Source organism: Furipterus horrens, unplaced genomic scaffold (assembly GCF_987537825.1).
Source record: "Furipterus horrens unplaced genomic scaffold, mFurHor1.1.pri manual_scaffold_1, whole genome shotgun sequence".
In the NCBI taxonomy this organism is placed as follows: domain Eukaryota; kingdom Metazoa; phylum Chordata; class Mammalia; order Chiroptera; family Furipteridae; genus Furipterus; species Furipterus horrens.
In genome coordinates, this window is record NW_028327171.1 from 206,446,573 (window position 1) to 206,466,488 (window position 19,916).

The 19,916-nt window shown below is 39.9% G+C and overlaps 1 protein-coding gene across 1 annotated transcript in view; it reads right to left on the reverse strand.

The window, feature by feature from the left end:
• Nucleotides 1–1,251: 1,251 nt before the first annotated feature.
• Nucleotides 1,252–19,916, reverse strand: part of EPHA4 (EPH receptor A4) — a 66,122-nt gene continuing 47,457 nt past the window's right edge. The window contains exons 7-15 of the mRNA XM_090288393.1: nucleotides 18,100–18,158; nucleotides 15,734–15,847; nucleotides 15,287–15,472; nucleotides 11,295–11,356; nucleotides 10,635–10,844; nucleotides 8,702–8,851; nucleotides 4,999–5,192; nucleotides 1,841–1,996; nucleotides 1,252–1,485 (exon numbers count right to left, since the gene is read on the reverse strand). Of these exons, the coding sequence (XP_090144519.1) occupies nucleotides 1,371–1,485; nucleotides 1,841–1,996; nucleotides 4,999–5,192; nucleotides 8,702–8,851; nucleotides 10,635–10,844; nucleotides 11,295–11,356; nucleotides 15,287–15,472; nucleotides 15,734–15,847; nucleotides 18,100–18,158 (1,246 nt within the window). The 3' untranslated portion in view covers nucleotides 1,252–1,370. The remainder of the gene's footprint in view (nucleotides 1,486–1,840; nucleotides 1,997–4,998; nucleotides 5,193–8,701; nucleotides 8,852–10,634; nucleotides 10,845–11,294; nucleotides 11,357–15,286; nucleotides 15,473–15,733; nucleotides 15,848–18,099; nucleotides 18,159–19,916) is intronic.

Here is a 19,916-nt window from a genome sequence, read left to right on the forward strand (position 1 = left end):
GTCACTTTCTGATAATGAGGAAATTGAGGTGAGTTCCAGGTCTCACCACTGACATGTCGGTAAATCCTCCCTGGCTCACCCTGTTTGGTAGGAGGGCTACTAAAGCAGGACATAAAATGAGTCTAACAGAAAGGATTCTCACCTAAAGCAAACTCTCTAAAGAATGGGTCATGTGCCTGACCCAACAGGTTCAAGGTTACTACCTGATACCCAGAAGATGCTTAATAAATATTTGTGTCATGCAGGGTACCAAAGGGCCAGAAGAACCTTGATTAAGAGAAAGCACGGTCAATAGGGTCCATCCTCTGGAACCTGATTGAGTTTGGCTCTTAGTTTACTTGTCCTGTAAGAATAATAGGGAATCCATACAGGTTTTGGTCTCCTCTCCCATTGTTGAGAGAACTGAAATATTGCAAGAATCCCAAACTACCAGATAGACATGGAAAAAAAAAGAAAAAATCACTGCTCAGTGTTTCAAATAAGATCAACTTTCAAAAACCGATAAACAGTGTTTCCATTGGAAAAAGATCCATTGCTGGTTCTTTTTAACTTACCTTGGAGATTTGGGTCTGCTTCTTTAAAGAAGGGAAGTGTGAAAGTTCCCTATTCAAGATTGTCCCAGTCCACTATCTGTAAGATAGTTACAGTAAGCTGGTAGAGTCCCCCAAATAAGACTTTGTACGGCACAGCCTCCGGCCCAAAGAAAAAGACCTCATTTGTCCAGTTACAGGGGGGTGTATGGTGCTTGGGAATTTTTATTGTTTTGAAATCCACTGTCCTTTACTTTTCATCCCTCATGTGATCACCATCCACCCGGTGGCCTGAGTATCGAAGGAGCAACACTGATGAGCCACATGGTTTTCACCTAGGTTTCTCCCCCTAGTGTGAACCAAGCCTTAAAGGCTACAAGTGAGTCCTTCAAAAATGTTCCTGGGCACGGTCTTCATTCCAGTGAAAGAAGGAGGACTGTAATTGATGCCACAAACAAAATACTACGGTTGTAATTCCCAGTGGAGAGAGGACCAGGATGTCTCAGAGAAGCTCAGTGTCTGGCAGCAAACATGGCACCACAGCTCAGAGGCGGCGTCCTATTTGTACAGGTACATGTATTTTACAAACTGGTGATGGATGAAGTACTTCTGAGAAACGATTTGTTCCAGGTCGAGTTCAAATGCCGGTGGTCATTTCGGTAAGCCCCAGTTTCCAGCAGTCTGTACACCAAGCAACACTGCAGATAGTTTTGTTTTATTGTTTTATTTTTATTTTTATCTCAGAGGGCAAAGACGAAGTAAAAAAAGTGCAGTTCTTCAATTAAAGTGCATGGATGAGGTAAACTAATTTCAAGAGTTCTGAGTTTATTCAGTACTGGCTCAGACAGGAACCATCCTGCCGTGTATCTGCTGCATTTGGGTTCTCATCGCCTGGACGCTGCTCAAAATCTTATTCTGGTGTGTGACAGCTGTGATCCCGATCCGTGCCAGGTCACTATACGGAAAGGGAGGAAAAGGAGGGGGGGTAATGTTATGAGGGCTGAGGATCTCTTTTCTGGGTTTCATGCAGACACACATGAATCAGCCACAATTCATACAGCACAACAAGACAGGTTTATTAAAATGCTTAATTAAGCAATTTAATGCAACAATGTAGGTGCTTTATAAAGGCTGTGTAAAATTATACTCAATCAAAATGAAAGGCATTCCAGTTTTTTTTTGTTTTTTTTTTTTATAATGGGTAAGATGAGTATGCAGCTCAAAGCAAAAAAAAAAAAAAAAAAAAAAAAAAAGGGAAAATACTATTAAATCTAGATTTACCCTTTCGTGTTACATCGCTGAGTACTTACTCCTGGTTCATGTGCACTACAGCCTCTAGTGTGGTATAACCAGCAGCCGTGAAATTGTCCTTATATCGGTCCATTTTAATGGCCTGGAGCCAATCACCCACTGATACCACTGCAGAGAATTCAGGGGAGCTTGGATCCAACAAGGCAGTATTAGGTCTGGAAATGAGGAAGTGTAGACAGAGCCATCAGTGAGACAGCAGGACTTAGATGTCAGGTTGCCTGAGACAGACAAGGGGAACTGAAACACCAAGGAAAGCTTCTAAAGCATATATCAATCACCCTATTCTTAATTTCATCTGTTGCATGTGAATCTCATAGTATGTTAATGATCGTAGCAGGTCTTTTAACATCCTAGCTTGGGGTAAAGATTGGGGGTGCCCTTGTGGCTAAAGTTGATTCAGTCTTTGCGGAAAAAGTCCGGTCCCTGCCAGGCATTGAATATTACAGACTTTGGTTCAGCAGCTATGGAAACCCTAGCGAAGTATGAGTAAGGAAAACTGTGAGCTTCAACCCACCAGACTTGACGGAGGGAGAAAGCAGCAAGAGTTTGAGTCCAGCGTGTTTCCAGCCAAGTTTGCAGGCAGTCTCAGTGCATTCGAACAAACCTGAGACAGCAGGGAGTTAATCCCCTTTAATCAACCCATGCCTGACCAGCACGCGTGCCAAGACTGGAAGGAAGAATGGCCACTTTGATCACTGTTTAGACTGTAGAATGTGCTTCTGTATTCCTTTGCTGGGGCTCCTAACTAATCATTTCAGCTAAATCTGAGCACATTTTATTAACTTATTTATTAGTTTATGCATTTCTCAGGACAGGTGTTATATATTAGGTCATTGTTAGGAGCGACTATAGTTCAAGGTAGGAATTCTGCCATTCTTTATAATATTGATATATAATAAATCATTTATTAATGAAAAGTAGTTAGTAACAGACTCATAAGTCATCGTCATGAAAATATCTAATATCACAGGGTAGAGCTTTACAATGTATTCTATACTACCCTTATTATAATTACCTATACAACCACACTGCTGCTTAAATTATATTTTCCTAATGTTCTGTTTTCTCTAGAAATTATGAAATGAAGTTTATCTTGACATTTTGATATGACTTTCACCCTGATACTATGTTGCTTGAACACAAATGATTAAATCAGAAGTATATTAATACTGAATTTTCAAATAAAAAAAGTTATTTTCTTTTAAAAGCAAAATTAAGTCAATATAATGCTTTGATTTTTTTTTCTACATAACAGGATTAATCCAATTCCATTTTTGTTTTAGTTTTTATTTAAGTTATTTTCATTTGCATTACTTTTTATGTAAATATTTTAACAGACTTGTTTTATCAATTAGTTTTGCACCCACATAACAGCTTGCCTTTGTGACCTTTCTTTTATGTCCGTTATTTCAATTATACCCAATTTTCTAAGTAAAATTCTGCAGGTTTTTATGGCAAGAATAGCCAAGATTTAATTCCTCCCCCACTTTAGAGTCAATGGCAAATATTACCACATGGAATTTAAGACATTAATGTTGACTATTTACCAATTCAAATATTCACTATTAAACAAGGAACAACAGTTTGCATTTACTTCTAACTTTAAACCAAGGACATTAATAGGCAACATGTAAACTCTAGGTATCTGAGAAAGCCAAGATGACCTTAGTATGAAACTATTCTCAACTCCATATCAATTAACTCTAAGGAATAAGCTCAAGCTTGTTCTGGAAGTCTTTGGGCTCTTTGTAGGAACCCCGTGACACTGGCCCTGGGACCCTCAGATACAACACATGGGATCTTGAGCTGGAGATGAAGAAGGTGGAGGTTTACGCTGGGCAAGAAGAAGCCAGCTGCATGGAAACCTGGCTTGAGAGCCCTCAGTTTTCACCCTTTCAGTGAATGGAATAACAGAAACCAACCCAGAAACACGAGATGTTTTCTTTGTAGGTTACATAGCTACCAAGCGGCAGGAGTAACATGTGAATTCAGCCCGATGTTATCTGCAGATGCGCTGGACTATTAAGCCCTTTGTATAGTGGCCAAGGAATCTGAAAGCCTAAAAGGGAACAGAAGGTACTTCTGCTGTTTGCTCCAAATTCTTTTTATCATGCATTATAATAAGTGTGATCCTTTTGTGTGCAATCTTGAGTCTAGACTTTGAGGAGAAAGTCTAGAGGAGAACATCTCAGTTCCGGCCAAGACGGGAAGGGTTTGCGTAGATGGGAAAAACATCCTCCTATTTTTAACACAAGGCTATGATGAAAGAGATGCCTTTGAGAACTGCGGATTTGGAGATGAGTCGATGCTTCACCTCAAGCAGGTCTAAATGGCCTGGCCTTACTGTGCCTGTCCCCTTAAATCATTTGACTGATAAGGGTGGTCTACACCTTTTTCAAAGCCGCTGGAATCTAGGTCTTCTGAACCTTAAACCAGTAAAGCTCAGCTTCGCTGAAGAAAACTTCCTGCTGCACTATAGATCTTGAAGTATCTTTATCTTCTTTCTGGACTGATACACTTCATTCTGCTCTTCCCAACAAAGTAACGACAACTTCCGCAGGGGGTTCAACCACTTTAGTTTTTAAAACCCTTCCTGAACACTCATCTGCGTGCTTTACAACTTCATCCGTTTCTGTCTTGATCCAGTTTTCTGCTACTCTTGAATGACTCAGAAAAGAGAAACTTTAAGAACTGAAGCCTAATGTATCTCTTGAGACAATCGATACTTCCTAAGTCAACTTAAAATTGCAGTGCATAAAAAACCATCCTCTAATCCTTACATTTTTACAAACCCAACGTCTTTTCCCTTTCAAAATATAGCATCCAGTAACCTGAATATCTTTCAAAAGTACATTTTATCCCTCTTCCAGGTCCAGCATCATGAAATAAGCACTTTAGTAATTTCATTGCTATTTTTTTTTTTTCAAAAGAATTTTTTGTTTTTCTTACTATTCCTTGAGGCCTGACAGGTATTTGGCTCTTCAAAATGGTGAAAAGAGCTTCCATAATTAAATACTCCAATAACTAAGAAACCACCCAGGCTGCAGCGAGCTGCGAAGTGACCTCGGACTAAAAGGCAGGAATTAACACGAGTCGCCTTGGCCTGCCATCTCTGAGGCGCTCTGTCATCCATCACCATTAAGTAAGCATGGCTCACCTGGAGCTCTCGGTCCCTGTCCTCTTCAAGCTGCTGGGGTTGCGAATGAGTTTGTCCAGCATGTTGACAATCTGCCCGAATTTAGGCCTGTCGCTCCTCTCCTTCTGCCAGCAGTCTAGCATCAGCTGGTGGAGTGCAATGGGGCAGTCCATTGGAGGGGGGAGCCGATAGCCTTCCTCAATGGCTTTAATCACCTATTGAAGAAAGCAGAGTATGTTAAGCTGCCAGGCAAGCTGTTGTCAGTGGTTCATCATCCTGATCAGCAAGTTCCCTGCACATTAAGCTGCCAGTAAGCGTGAACATGGGAACTTCTCCAATTTCTTCACAGAAGCCAAGCTGGGCCTGCGTTATCACTGGCAATAGGGTAGGGAAACCAGCTGTTGCTATGAGGTGTTCTCAGATGGCAAGCCATGCCAACCTGAGGCTCTCAAAGTGAAGATGCATCCGTGGTCCAGTGATTAGAACCCAATCAGATCAACAACATGGTGTTGGCCTGACCCTCAGAAATCACAAGGCAACAACCTTCCCCATTCTGCTACTCACGATCTGCTCGGTCTCTTAGTAAAAGAAGACCATGATCCTGTTAATGGCCTTCTTTAGGAAGCATTAATAGTTGACTCCAAAATGGACATCCCTTTACATCATTTTCCACCTCTGTCTTCTTGCTCAGACAACTAATGGGTCAATACTGAGACCACCTTCCAAACCTCTCAATCCAGAAGACACTGCCAACCTCTGAAATGCACACTCCTCGGTCTTTCTAGATGCCCAGCCATTCCTACTTTTGGGAGACCAAAATACACCAATATGCCAATTCTGTATCTCTTTCTTTGTCTCAGTTGGCTGTCATTTGACTTCATTAAGGATGTTACGTTACTAAGTAGATTTAAAAAAGTAATAGCAAAAACATCTTAAATGTTCTTTTAAGGCATTTATATTTTAAACGGGACTGCGACACATCTAAGGGACAAAGTTCAAATGGTAGGTGACAATTATCTTACTACCCAGAGTGGTCTCCCTGCCTAAGAAGACAAAAATAAATCATTCAACAATCTTTCTTCTAATTCTGGTTTTTCTAATCTGTCTTCACAGGTATTACAATATGTTTCTTATTGACTTTTCTCTACCCCCCCACCCCCCTTTCTTCATGGCATAAATCCCAGTAATGCAATACGGCATGACTCATGCCAAATTTAAAGAGGGGAATTACTTCATAATTTCTTAGCTACTCATAAACTTTGTTTATGGGTATCCTATGAGATTCTGGAGGTGCTTTTGCTTGTTCGGGGATTTTTTAAAGTTTTATTTGTTTTCAATCAGTCTATTCCCACCCCCATGAAAACTGTAGTTGCTGGCAAAACAACCAGCATTGGATTCACCTATTTACTGCTGAACAATTGGCCTTCAACACAAAATGGTCAGTACAGTTGGGTCCCGTTTCTGTGTGCCATTATGACTTCTTGGCTTTTTAACCAGCACACTGTTTAAGCTGAACATCTATCTTGTGATTTATTAAGCTCTCTGGCCCTTTTTGTCCCTTGTATTTTTGCCAACATCCTGTTGTATCGGTATTAATTTACTTTTCCTTCTAAAGTGACTTCTATATGCTACCTTACTGAGCATGATTCTAATTATTTCTGGTAATCACATTAGGTCAGCTTGATCCCCTCACTTTCTTTTATCTTTCCAGGTGCAGGGTGTTGCCTCCAAACTTGATGAAAACATTTTATATTGAATTGATGACAATGCAAGCCACATTGGGCTAATGCCGGAATAACACAATTTGTTATAAACCCTCAGACTGCTTGATTCTCTTTCATTAGCTCCCTACCCACTGCCAGCCTGGAAGATGGCTATGGGTTCACAAAACATATTTTCTCAGTTTTCTGTTGAATGGTATTTTTTGGGGGGGGGGTGGGGGCGCAGAGGATTAAAACCAACAAAAATCTTGATAAGTTTGACATATTTTCAACAGTGACTTTGACTTATTCACTGTATGCCAAATGAACTCTATTCATGAAAGTAATTCTCCAGTTACATTTCCTATTGATTCCTGTTCTACACAGAATCCAACACCAAGACAGATATGCATGAATACTAGATCAATATTATTTGTGGGAGAGAAATGTTTCAGAGGTTTTTTTAATGGATAAAGGCAGACAACTGAAAATTTAAGACAACCAAAATGATTTTAATATGATATAGAAACTATCAAAACTACAGGTCTGAAAATATCTAGGTCAGGGAAACTAGCAAAATCTTTAGATACTCTGCTATTATAAGCATTTGACCATGACTTTCACCTAAAACAAAGGAAAGTTTAAACTTAAAGTAATTAAATAAGTGAATACACACATTACTTGCTCATTCAGGTTATTGTCCTTGTCCCTTGGAAAGTCTCTAACCCAAAATCAAATGTTGCTACAAAAAGGTACTTGAAGGTGTCTGCTTAGCACAAGAAATGCTAGATTGCACACCATTCATGTCTATAGTCTTTTCCAGCTTGTAATTATCTATCAGCCACGCTAGCTGCTATCTTCATTCCCATCTGCTATGAACCTTACTTTACAATTTACAAAAAATCCAGTGTCAACATGACCATTCCTTTTAATCTGGTTAGAAAATTCTTTTTGCCCCACTAGACATGGAGTTCAAATTAGCTTCTCTATGGCTCTGACCGTTCTTTTATTGATAACGATACAAGCATGTTGTTTCTTAAGTACACCTGGTTCTTCACTGAATTGTCAAGGCTTCGCAAGTCCTTGTGTTTCAGGACATGGCAGATGGTCAAGAAATGTTCCACATCTCAGAGAATTTTTTAAAAGATGATATTTTCCTGAAATATAATATAAACTGAATATACCTGCATTTGCAGACATTCCATGCTAATAATCTACCATATATATATATATATATATATATATATATATATATATATAAAATTTTTAAAAGTTCAAAGACTGTACATTTCATTGTGATCTGATTTCTAACTCTTCCAGAACTAAAACCTTTCCAGAATTAGCTAATAAATGTTCTAGGAAGACCCTCCAGTCTAGGGTCCCCTCACCACCTTCTTACTGGAGATGTTTGTAATTAAATTCTATTACTCTGGAATCTTATTAGTGTCATTATTGAATGCTTTTCTGAAATTGCAGGCATTGTGGATACTCCCTTACGAAGTAGTCCAGATGGTACATTTAGAGGGATGTGCATAATTTACAAAGGGTCATTTAGTGAAGCTTTATTTTAGAGTCCTCCAGGGGCAAGCTCTAATTACAACTCTGTCAGCTTTAAAATATTCACTAGTTTTCTTCCAATAAACATTTCATGTCAATTTTATCACATGTGAAATGTGTGTTTTTCATATAACCTTGCATTTTCTGAAAAGTCACAGTTTAATTTTATTTCAGGATGAATTTGAAAGTTATCCAAGTTAAAATATTGTTCCATGTCACTAATCTATGTGTGTACCTAAACCTACCTGCCTATTGAATCTACCTTCCACGCTAAAACGTTCAGGCTACATCATTCTGGTCCCTGAAATCCACCACCATCAGGTTTAACTATATTAGTAGACACATTTGTATTAAGAATCCTGAGTTTAATGTATCATTTCAAGCTCAGCACACTCTCCATCATACACTAATGTGAAACTTCCTGAACCTCAATCCAAAAGCATATATTGCAGAACACAGTGACTCACATCTTGATTGGACATATCCCAATAGGGTCTCTCTCCATACGACATCACTTCCCACATAACGATTCCGTAGCTCCATACATCACTTGCTGATGTGAATTTACGATAGGCAATTGCTTCTGGCGCAGTCCACCGGATAGGAATCTTGCCACCCTATGAACATCCGAGCCATAAGTTATTCCCTAAAGCGATGTGCCACTTTAGTTTCTGACTATTGTTACTGTTTGCCAAGCAGGACAAAAGCACTCCTGAGACAGCTCTCCAAAGAATAACAGGAGACCTGTTTATTTTAACTAAAGTCTTTCAGGGAGAAACAGTTCTCCTTAGATGTTTTCTTTTTGTCATAGGGAAGTGAACAAGCAATCTGCTTAATTATTTTTTAAAAGCCTACCTATTATCTAAGCTCTTAAGGCATTATTGTGAAAGAGCAGAATTCTCCAGTTTTACAAGATAGATGTGTTTGCCATGGTCTATCAATGGAGGTGCAGCTGATATTCATTTTGACTTCTGGTTAAATTGTGTTACCCAGCAGCACAAAGGTATGAGAAACACGCCCAACATAACTAGAAGATAACACACTAAAATAGACTCTTGGAGGAAGCCAAGTAATGGCAGATGCTAGAGACATTATTGATTTTAATAAAGTGAAAAAAAAAAAAAAAAACACTTATGAACACACACACACACCCCTGAAGAATTGGTAAAGCAACTGGCTACTACCCAGGAAAAGTTTATAATGCTTTCCCCCCTCAAATGTCTTTTGTTTCATTGAGTTTCAATTTTTTTTACGGTTCCATGTGAGGAAATTAATTCAACTTGAATTCGGACCCTAAAGCTGTTCAAGAGGAGATCATTTAAAAGTTTGCTTTGTTAGGGCTACTACACAGGGTAATATATTGTACTGGAAATTGCACTGGTTCACTGTAATTTACTCCAAAAACCCAGTGTATCACATTTATGCATGTTACATACAGGACACTTGTGCTGCCTCTGCCTTTTTTAAGTATGTGGCTAAGGTTTTATCTACATAAATGTATCATTCAAGAAGGTTCCTTTAACTTTTCTCTTTCTAATTATCAGGACAAAATAAAAAGATCTTCAGCATTCATAAAGATGTATTCTTTCCTAAATAGAAGCACTGGAAGTTCAAGAGGATATGTGTATGAATTAAAACTAGAGCCAAAGAAACTGAACACTACAAGACAAACAGACAAACAAATATCCAGTGCTTAGGATTGCAGATGCAAAATGGTAAGCATTAACTGACTAGAACTGTCTGTTTCATGTTGATTTTAACACTGTCAGCCCTAATGGCCAATAACTTTTATGATCCTGTGTTTATTCCATTAGTATCTTATATTCTGATGGTCCAGCTAAGATAGCATAGCCATTAACTGGATACTGATAACTCTTAACTGTGCCCTAATCCTGGCTTATCTACCAGCAGTAAAATGAAGGCCATTAGATACTGGAAAACCTAGCATAGAGTAAATGTTTTATAAATCTTGTATACATACTCTCATGAGTCGGAAGCCAACCAACTAGAAACATTGCTTTGTCTTGTTTAAAATAAGATCACTTTTAATAATAAAAGAGAACCAAATAGAAAATCTAAAACAAATAGAAAAGAAGGAAGGAAAGAAAGGAGGGAGGGAGGGATGGGGAGATAGAGGGAGGCAGGGAGGGAAAGGAAGAAAAATTAACTATTAAAAAAATACAGTAAGTGGAGCTCCACTTTGTGGCTTTGTAAAGTGATCACACACACACAAGCTGTTTCAAAATCCCTCTCTAGAAGACATGGTTCACAAATGGGTGCATGGATATGAAGAGATTCTGAAGGGTGAGGAAACTTGTAAAATCACCAAGAGCGTAAGCAACAAAAATAAGAGAGGAAGAGTTTCAGAGTGAAAGCCCAGAGGTTGCAAATCCTCCTTACCCTTGTGGTGTAAGCTGCTTCTGGATCATCCTCAAGCACTCGGGACATGCCAAAATCAGACACTTTGCAGACCAAGTTGCTATTTACCAGAATGTTCCGTGCAGCCAGATCTCGATGCACATAGCTCATATCAGATAAATATTTCATCCCAGACCCAATGCCACGAAGCATGCCCACCAGCTGAATGACTGTAAATCTGCCATCATTCTTCTGCATGCAAAAGGAAGGAGGAACAATCTCATTAGCATTAGGCCAAATTAATTTTCACCAGGCTTTTGTATTACTTGGATCTTTTTTGATATCTGTCTCTGGTATGCAACCAAACTCAACACTATTTCCGGGACTTTTTGACCAAAGTCAATAATTCACTAATAAAATGACTATATCCAAGAAGCTGGGTTTGCTTCCGGTGATAGCTGGAGATTATCCAACTGTAATGAATCTATGGTTCAAACAGTCCCATGATACAAGAATAAGTCAAATACTACCCTCATTGAACATGGATTATTTAATAGTCTTTTAAAATCACATCATTCTCTATTTCTCCTTTTCTTCCTTTGCCCCATTAAAAAATAGCATCAAATAGAATGGATGCAAAGAGTCTATTGAGAGTTTTCTAAATACCAACATTCTTAGGTTTAATATAAGATAGTCACATACCCTGAGGAATGCGTCCAGAGAACCATTCTCCATGTACTCTGTTATGATCATCACTGGTTTACCTAGAGTTTTCAGAAAGAAAAACACAAACCCTTGATGAGCATTGCAGTTAATGAGATCAAAATGGGCCGTGCACAATTTTACTGCCAAGACACCTGTCTGGTGCGATCTAATTTAATTAAAACAAGCCAAGCTTATGCCTCAGCTGTGGGAAGCTAGGAATGAAATATTAAAAAGATGAGTAGGTTTAACTTCCATCTGGAAGGTTAACCCTTTGCGTGGCTCGTTGACAAGGTCTTTAACCAAAGTGGCCTGTGGTATCTAGGGAGCACATGAATGAATAATTGCTCTCTCAAGTAAAAGGGGAAGAAGATAAATGGCAGGCCTGTTTAAAGGTGGAAAAAAAAAAAGTCTTTAGGATAATTAATTTATTTTGTCCCCAGAAGAACCACTTGCGTGATGCTCAAGCAATCAATGGACGCAGAAAGTTTTTAACCTATTTGGAGAAACCCAAGTTCAGGAAGTGGTGCTTATGATGGGTACCTCATTGCTCAGACCCGTCTTAAAGCTCAAGCATGCAAAACATTAACTTCTCTCCTTATCTTGCTCAGAGATAAGGGGCTGTATCCTTTCTTTTCCCCTTTCCTTTCAATAAACAAATGTATCCTATCTGTTTCCTTAAGCCATCCTCAGCAGCAGCAATAAAGTCACAGGAAAGGTTCATTAAATTATTCCCTCCTAGACGACAATTTTAATTCAGTGCTAGAACATTCTTGTTCCTCACTCCACCTTATTTATTTTTTGGCAAAAAAATCAAAATGATTTTAAGGTTTGGGGAAAGAGGGGGAAACACCACTTTTATTTCACTTCAGTTTTCTTTCTGAGGACCTTAGGAAATAAGAACCATTCTTTAGTTTCTTAATCGCTGGCAGTGGACTCAAGGTCTGAAATTCCTTTTTTCTAAAGGGGATTTGGGCGGTGGGGGGAGGGGGGCACGCGTGAGGGGGAGGGTGGGGTGTAAATTCTCAATATTTTACTAAGGGAAGGTTTAGAGCACAGAGAACATAAAAGATTCCCTGGGAGGAAAATAAAATGTCCGCTTGATAATAAATCAAAAAGAGTCACACTTTCATTGCTGTTAATTGTGGACTCTTTGGACTTAGGGAAAACCGGCTGGGATATGTCACTGCTAAGCCCCACCCACTAGAATTATTCTAAACTCATCCGTTTCCCACCAAGAACCTCTATCAAAATAGACTCTCCTGTGGTGTGGGGGGACGCATGTCTTTGTTTCAGAGGCAAACGTTTAAAATTCAACAAAGTACAATTTACCGATTTGGTTTTCGATGGTGTTTTTGGTGTCCTGTCTAAGAAATCCTTCCAAAGCAACAGTTTTGGATAAGAAACCAACACCATGGAGACTTTATTTTTGAGCGAGGAATGAAAGCTGGCAGAATAAGCAGCAACCTCGGTGTAGACCACAGGAGGCGCGAGACCGCCTCCCGTCTCCGCCCCTGGCCGCGGAGAGTGGTCCCTGTACACCCTCCATCCACGCAACCAGGAAGGAGCTCTTGGTTCTTAGATTCGTTCGCCCTCCACATCTGGGACCACAGTCTTCCAGACAGAGAACAAACGCATCTAAATGAGTCTTAATTAACCTGCCTCCATCAAAAGATACTTTGTCAACTCCTGAGGAAGGGTGGCTTTCTTGGCGGTGCATTAACACCTACTTCCATTTCACCAGCCCCTCTGGAGAAGAGAGTAGAGGATCCAAAAGACGGGCGGGGGTTGTGGGGGGAGTGGAGAGAATTTATAGTCTCCTTGTCCATTTAAAAAGTTACTCAAGTAACTGCTGGTAATGAATTCACACTCTTCCAGTCCACCTTTGCACCCTCACACCTCCCGAGCCCGAGTGTTGGCACCATCTTCACAATTTTTCTGCATTCCTTTTTCTCCTTATTAACAGTACCCATTTGTCAGACTCTTTATGAGCTCTACAAGAGAAATAAAGATGAATGTCTCCAGAAGCGAAGGGGCTTATAAAATGGGCCTAAGCTGGGCTCGCGGAGGGAGGCGGTTCCTCTTCTGGAACAGGTTGGGGACACAGTGGGCAGCGAAGAGAGAGGGGGAGGGGACAGTTCCTCCGGTGGAAATTTTAAATCTTTGTAATTCAGTGACATCTGCATTATGCAAATGCACCCAGTCGTTTATAATAGTCACAGCTGTAATAGCTGTAGGTTTTAGAGGCGCGGTGGGACTTTCGCACAAAGATCCCCTTTTTCCTCTCTCTTCTACAGAGGTGCTGTGAAAATCACTGTCTGTGGCAGGAAAAATACCCCAAGCTGAACAGAGCCTCCTTTTGAGAAACTGGACCTGCAGAAGTATTTAAACAGAATGTTATCTTTTAATTAAAGTAGTGAAGGACTCAGGGCAGCCCCCAAAGCCACAGGCAACAGAAAAATATCCTGTCTGTAAAACTAATCTTAAAAAGCAAATAGAGCTATTCTATGCTAATTATAGCCTTCACCTTAGGTGGGAAAATTATATATCCTTCACACTCAAGGTCCCTTTCTGAAGGATTCTGAAGATGGGGCAAGATGTACTTCTTACGAAATAGTAACACCAGTTAACACTTAGATTTCTTTTTTAACATGCCAACCATTATGCTAAGTATGCTAAATAATTCACCCAAAATAACCCTGGAAGGCAGGTTCTATTTTTACTCCCTTTTACAGATGAGGAAACTGAAATATGTGAGCAACTAGTCAAGGACACATGCTTAACTAGCAGTCTAGTTGGTGTGTCTGTCTTTGGCCTCGAGGCCCAATGAAGGTTCGCAGTGTGGTCACGGGAACTGCCCGTACCTCTGGCTTACCTTAGAGCCTGAAATTTGAACGCACGGACCTTACCCCACCTGCTGAATCGAGCCTCTGTGGATGAGGTTCAGGAAACTGTTTTGACACTTTTCCAGGATTCTGATGTATGTTTTAGTTTGGGGACCTCCAAACTCGTGTATACTGTACTTTCATTTTAGTGACCTCGTTTTCTCTTCTTAAAGGCTTTACATCTTGTGCTCTATCTACTTCCCCCTCTGCCCCAGGTCTGATGTCCAGAGTTAACCTACACTCCCTTCTTCCCTTCACCTACTGGAGCAACCCCTCCCTACCGCTGTCTGAAGATGCATTTCACAGGCACCTCAAATCAAATAAGAGGCACCTTAGCTTCCTGGAGACATAGCCCCGGGCTTACAAGATCCTTGACTTGTAGGAACTGTAGGAGGTACTAAGGCTCCTGGAACAGAGCCACCTTCAGTAATAAGCATTTCAGGGGCATTGTCCACATGGCATTTTGTACGTTGGTCTTAGCCAGCCTTCCCAATGCATTCAGGGTTTGCTTTGTAAAACACATCTGTTGAGCTGTGTTGTATTTTAACTGAAGCGTGGTTCACAGGCTCAGGGAACACTAATGGACTAAAAAAAGGAAAGTTCAACCAGGTGTTACTGGACCTGGGCGCTGAACTGCAGCCGCCATAAATCAGGTAGAGCAGACAAGCAAATCCCCCGATCTAATAAAGATTCCCAAGATCCCCTCCCTGCATCTGGAACAGAAGCCTCCAGCGCAAGGTGTGGTGAGATTTTGTTATGTTTTATGTAAAAAGTACTTAAAATTTATTTTGCTTACCATCTGCTTGCGCCTACCCTGTGACAATCAGTTGGGTCTAGCAAAGATTTGAAAGATGGCGAGGCATATCAAAAACCTGCAATATTAATTTCCCTAAAACCTCACACAAGCTGCCTTGGAAAGAGTGGTATCAGCCTAAGCCATAGACCCCATTTAGAGCTGACTACAAGATTAATGACATGTCCTGAACTGATTTCCTCCTATTAGCAATCAGTGGGTCTGCTCCATCTGTCATTTCCCTGGAAAGAAAATGTGTGTTTAATTTGCCAGTAACTTCTAACTTGGCTTTGTAAAGGGAGTGACCCGCATACATTTGGTGACAACGCCTTCCAAGTGAATTATATTCGGGTGGTCAAACTGTCCCATGATGCTGGCCTCACTCAGGAAGTCTCTCCTCTGTTTGTCTGTATAACCAGCTTTCAGCGTCTTAATGGCCACACAGATCTCTCTCTTGCCAGGCACTTTGAGACGCCCACTGCAAACTTCACCGAATTCACCTTTGGGAGAGAAAAAGAATTGACTATGGACCAGAAACACATTCAAGATGAAAGAGTAATAGCAAACATTTGTTGACTGCTTATTACATGCCAAACACCATGATGGCGTTTTACATAGAGCAAGGAAATCTCATGTACTGTACAGATATTTACATATATACATGTACACACAATACACTCATACACATTTATGTAATCATATATGGAGATTTAATATCCACAAATAAAGTGGGTTTATTAGACAGATGCTCAGACACTTACCAACTCCTATGACTTTCTCAATCTTAATGCAGGATGCGTCGATTTCTTTGGCAAATTCTCGAACTGCTTGGTTGGGATCTTCGTATGTAAAGGGATCCACATAAGTTCTAACACCTGAGTAATAAACACACGCTAGGATGACCAAACACTTCTCAGGAACCACTAATAAACTGAAGTTGTCTCAGTCTAAAAATACTTGTCACAGGAAATTTTTCTTAAGAATGAGAAAATACTTAGCGGAGACAGGCCAAAATGTTTAAATTCTTGCTCTGGTTTTCCTTAGTGGGTAAACAAAGGACTGTGAGCTATTGAAGAGGTTGCAGATCTACTGACTTCATGGCATATCTTCATACTTCAAGGACAATTCATGGAAAAACAACTCATCCAAGGGAAAAAATGAAGAAGGAAATCTGTAATGTGTTAGCTGAATATTGCTCTCCTGATCAGTTGTTCATGAACTACCCACCTCCCTCAGCTTTCCTCCTTTATGGAAGAAAATAAAAGCTCTCTTTTTCAACTGCCTTGTCTACATGGTGCCACCTTTTGCTCAATATCTGGACCAATTAACATGTGGCCAACAATTACAAAACTGAGATTAAACTTAGATTAACCCTTTGAGTGCCACGCATAATTTGAAATTTGGATCAACATGAGAAAAATTTATATCAATATATAACCTGAAGTACAAAAAGAGAACAAACATAAAATACAAATTATTCCATTGTTATTTACATTTATAGCCATCGAAAAAAGAGTTGCTGGGAGCGACGCTGGCACTCAAGGGGTTAAAATGGACAAGAAGAATAAAATCTGCCTATTGACTTGCGAACATAGCCTCTGTATTGGATCTCTACCTCTATTCTGTTTGGGGAGAAAGTAAAGACATTGAAATTCGCCTGGAAGCTTTAGTAGACAGAAATGTAGCCTAAGGGTGGATGGTGTGAAGACCAGGAAGCGTGATCCAGCCATACCCCATAATCACTTGCAAACTAATTTCCGAATGTGACTCCTGAGCAGCCCAGAGATGCACCAGTCATTACTAGGAACTTTCTGCTGGTATTCACACCTCTCCTTTCCCTGCCTGAGCTCCTGGGGTGTTGGGGCATGGCTCAACCCCTTGGATGTTTCAGGCCTGTCAGTCTTGTCCTCATCACACCCCCCCACACAAAAAAATTACAGCGTTTTTGTCTTTAAAAATACATACGCCATGCAAATTCAAAAGAATGGTTTCAGAAAGGAAGCAAGGTGAACAAATAAAGATTAGTCAGGCACTCCATGACCTTTATCTCTTTAGATGCTCTACCCAAGAAAATCTTTCTCATCTTTCTCAAGATTATTCTTCCTACCCCTAGCTTCTCTCTTCCTTTTACCTCCCTGTGCTGTCTACCAGGCTACCTACTAGCCACGTGTTGCTATTTAAATGTAAATTAGCTAAACTTCAATAAAATTTGAAATTTACCCCCTTCCTCACACTAGCTGCCTTCCAGTAGTACAGGCAGCTGCTGGCTCATGTATTGGGCAGTGCAGAGGTAGACCCCTGGGCCATCAGCTCAGCAATGTCTGTTGAACAGTGTTCCTGGGGAGTTATCAACCTCTGTCCACTGAGGCTTCTCTCTTACTCAAGTCATCCTAGAGCCGATGCTTCACATTTATTCTTTGACCTCATTTAGACCCAGAGAACCAGAGTCCATTAAGGAAATATTGAAGATCCTAAATTCTACTTATTTTGGTAGGCATAGCAATTAAATTTCAATTTCTTATTTCTTCTCTCCAGAAATTTTACCTTTTAATATGAAAAAAACAAAATTGTTATCTGTTAAATCTTGCCCCCCAGTTACAAAAAGAAGCCAGCTAGACTAATACCTTCTCAGGATGGAAGAAGAAAGAAAGAAAGGAAGGAAGGAAGGAAGGAAGGAAGGAAGGAAGGAAGGAAGGAAGGAAGGAAGGAAGGAAGGAAGGAAGGGAGAAAGAGAGAAAGAGAGAGAGAGAAAGAGAGAGAGAGAGAGAGAGAAAGAGAGAGAGAGAGAGAGAGAAAGAAAGAAAGAGAGAAAGAGAGAAAGAAAGAGAGAAAGAGAGAAAGAAAGAAGGAAAGAAAGAAAGAGAGAAAGAAAGAAAGAGAGAGAGAAGAAAAGAAGGAAAGAAGGAAAAAAAGAATCTAAAGGAATTCCCCAATCCCCATCTTTAATCTCATTTTCAAAAGTCCCCAATCACCTATTTCAGTTTGATAACTGGAAGTACATTATTTGGATAATTCCATAAAAGGAATATAATACGAATAGCCACATGAATAGTATTTAGACATTTCTAATCTGAAAACAGAAGACATGCTCTAAAACTGAAATTACTTTTAATCTAGTTTTTTGTACCTTGATTCAAATGTTTTTCTTCATCTGCTTCTTGCTTGGCTTTACTGTATTTACTCCGTCTATGAAAAAATTTTTAAAAAGAAAATTATTTTTAAAATCTGAAAACCATCAGATAAGTTTCTGCTACCATAATATAAGTCTGCCAGAAACACTAGTGCAATTTCACAGATGAGAAAACTGTGGTTTACGGGAGGTGAACTAACAAGCCAAGTGACTTGTCACCTTGGCAGTGAAGAACGGTTCCAAGCACATGCAGTCAGAGTCCCTGCTCTTAACTCCTGTATTAAATGGAGGTAATAAAGCAAATATTTTATAATATAATTATAATTTCACATCCCCAAAAGAAATGTATATTATTGAAAATAGATCATAAATTTATCGGCTAATTTTCCCACATATATTCTAGATTAAAATCAGTTTCCACGAGTGAATGCTGCATAAATCAAGTGGCAATAATGTTGAGTATTTGATAGGTACCTCATTATTATATTATATGATATTCTTAAGACAATGGTTTTATGGTTACTGGTTTCAGCTGCTGCATACAAAATCCTCAATTATTAATGGAAATGTCAAGGGTAAATATTTGCTTTGTACTGGATTACATTCCTCAAGAGTTTGTAGAAAACTTGAAAAAAATGAAAATAAGTTTTCATTTGTAGTCTAATTCTTTTTCAAAAAAATGGTATATGGTCTTGCAGTTGGCACTCATTCTGCTCCCAGTATCCTCTAGGAGTGAGATCTGGCTTTGCCATAGTCTTAGGAATTAGAAATCTTGACTTTATATAAATATTGAACCAGTAATCTTAATACATTATATATGTATGTATGTATATATATGTATATGCATGTATGTGTGTATAAAATATCAGGTGAGTGAATCAGAAAAGCAGCCCTGGCTGGTGTGGCTCAGTGGACTGAGCACCAGCCTGAAGACTGAAAGGTCACCAGTTCAAATACCGGTTAGGGACATGTCCGGGTTGTGCGCCAGGTCTGCACTTGGGGGCACGTGAGAGGTTACTTCTCTATGTTTCTCTCACGTAAGTTTCTCTCCCTCTCTTTCTTCCTCCTTTCCCCTCTCTCTAAAAAAAAAAAAATCATAAAATCTTTGTAAAAAATCAGCTCAGTTGGTATTACATCTCTCTAAACTTTGGCAAGATGAAACCAAATTAGTGGATACGATGTGTACATTTGTTTCTGTCAAAAATGTCAAGTTGACATTGGAGTTTATAATCATCTTGTATTTTCTCAGGGATTTACAGAGGAGAACAGTCGAGAGAACGGAGGTTCTGAGATGACAGACTATTCCTTGAAGGTCAGTGTGGTACTGTCGGAATGTGGTGACTGAATGCCGACAGCGGACAAGTAGAGAAAGGTCGCTGATCACGTAAGGAGAGAAAACAGCGAACGTGAAGGAGCCACGCAGAGCAGCGAGGAGAGAGCCCCCCCCCCCCCGCCCCCCAGCCCCGTGTTCCAAGCTCCTCCCCCACATTCCTCGCTCCCTTCATTGTCAGCGAGGCAGGAGCCTGCCCCACACAGATGTTCCTCTGTGTCTGTAATTCCCTGGCAAATAATAACACCTTGCACTTTTACACTGCGTTTAACTTTTCAAAGTGCTCTCCTCACATGTATTATCTCCTCCCCTAACTGTTTGCAAAGCAGGAAGCAGCTTAGTAAACAGAGATCCAGTTACTGGAGTTAACTGGTGTAATTCAGTCCCAAATAACTGCTTGCCTTTTTCCTTTGCGTTTAACTTTTTGAACAACCTCCGCGTCTATTATTTCATTGCATACTTCACAACAACCTTATGAAAGCCA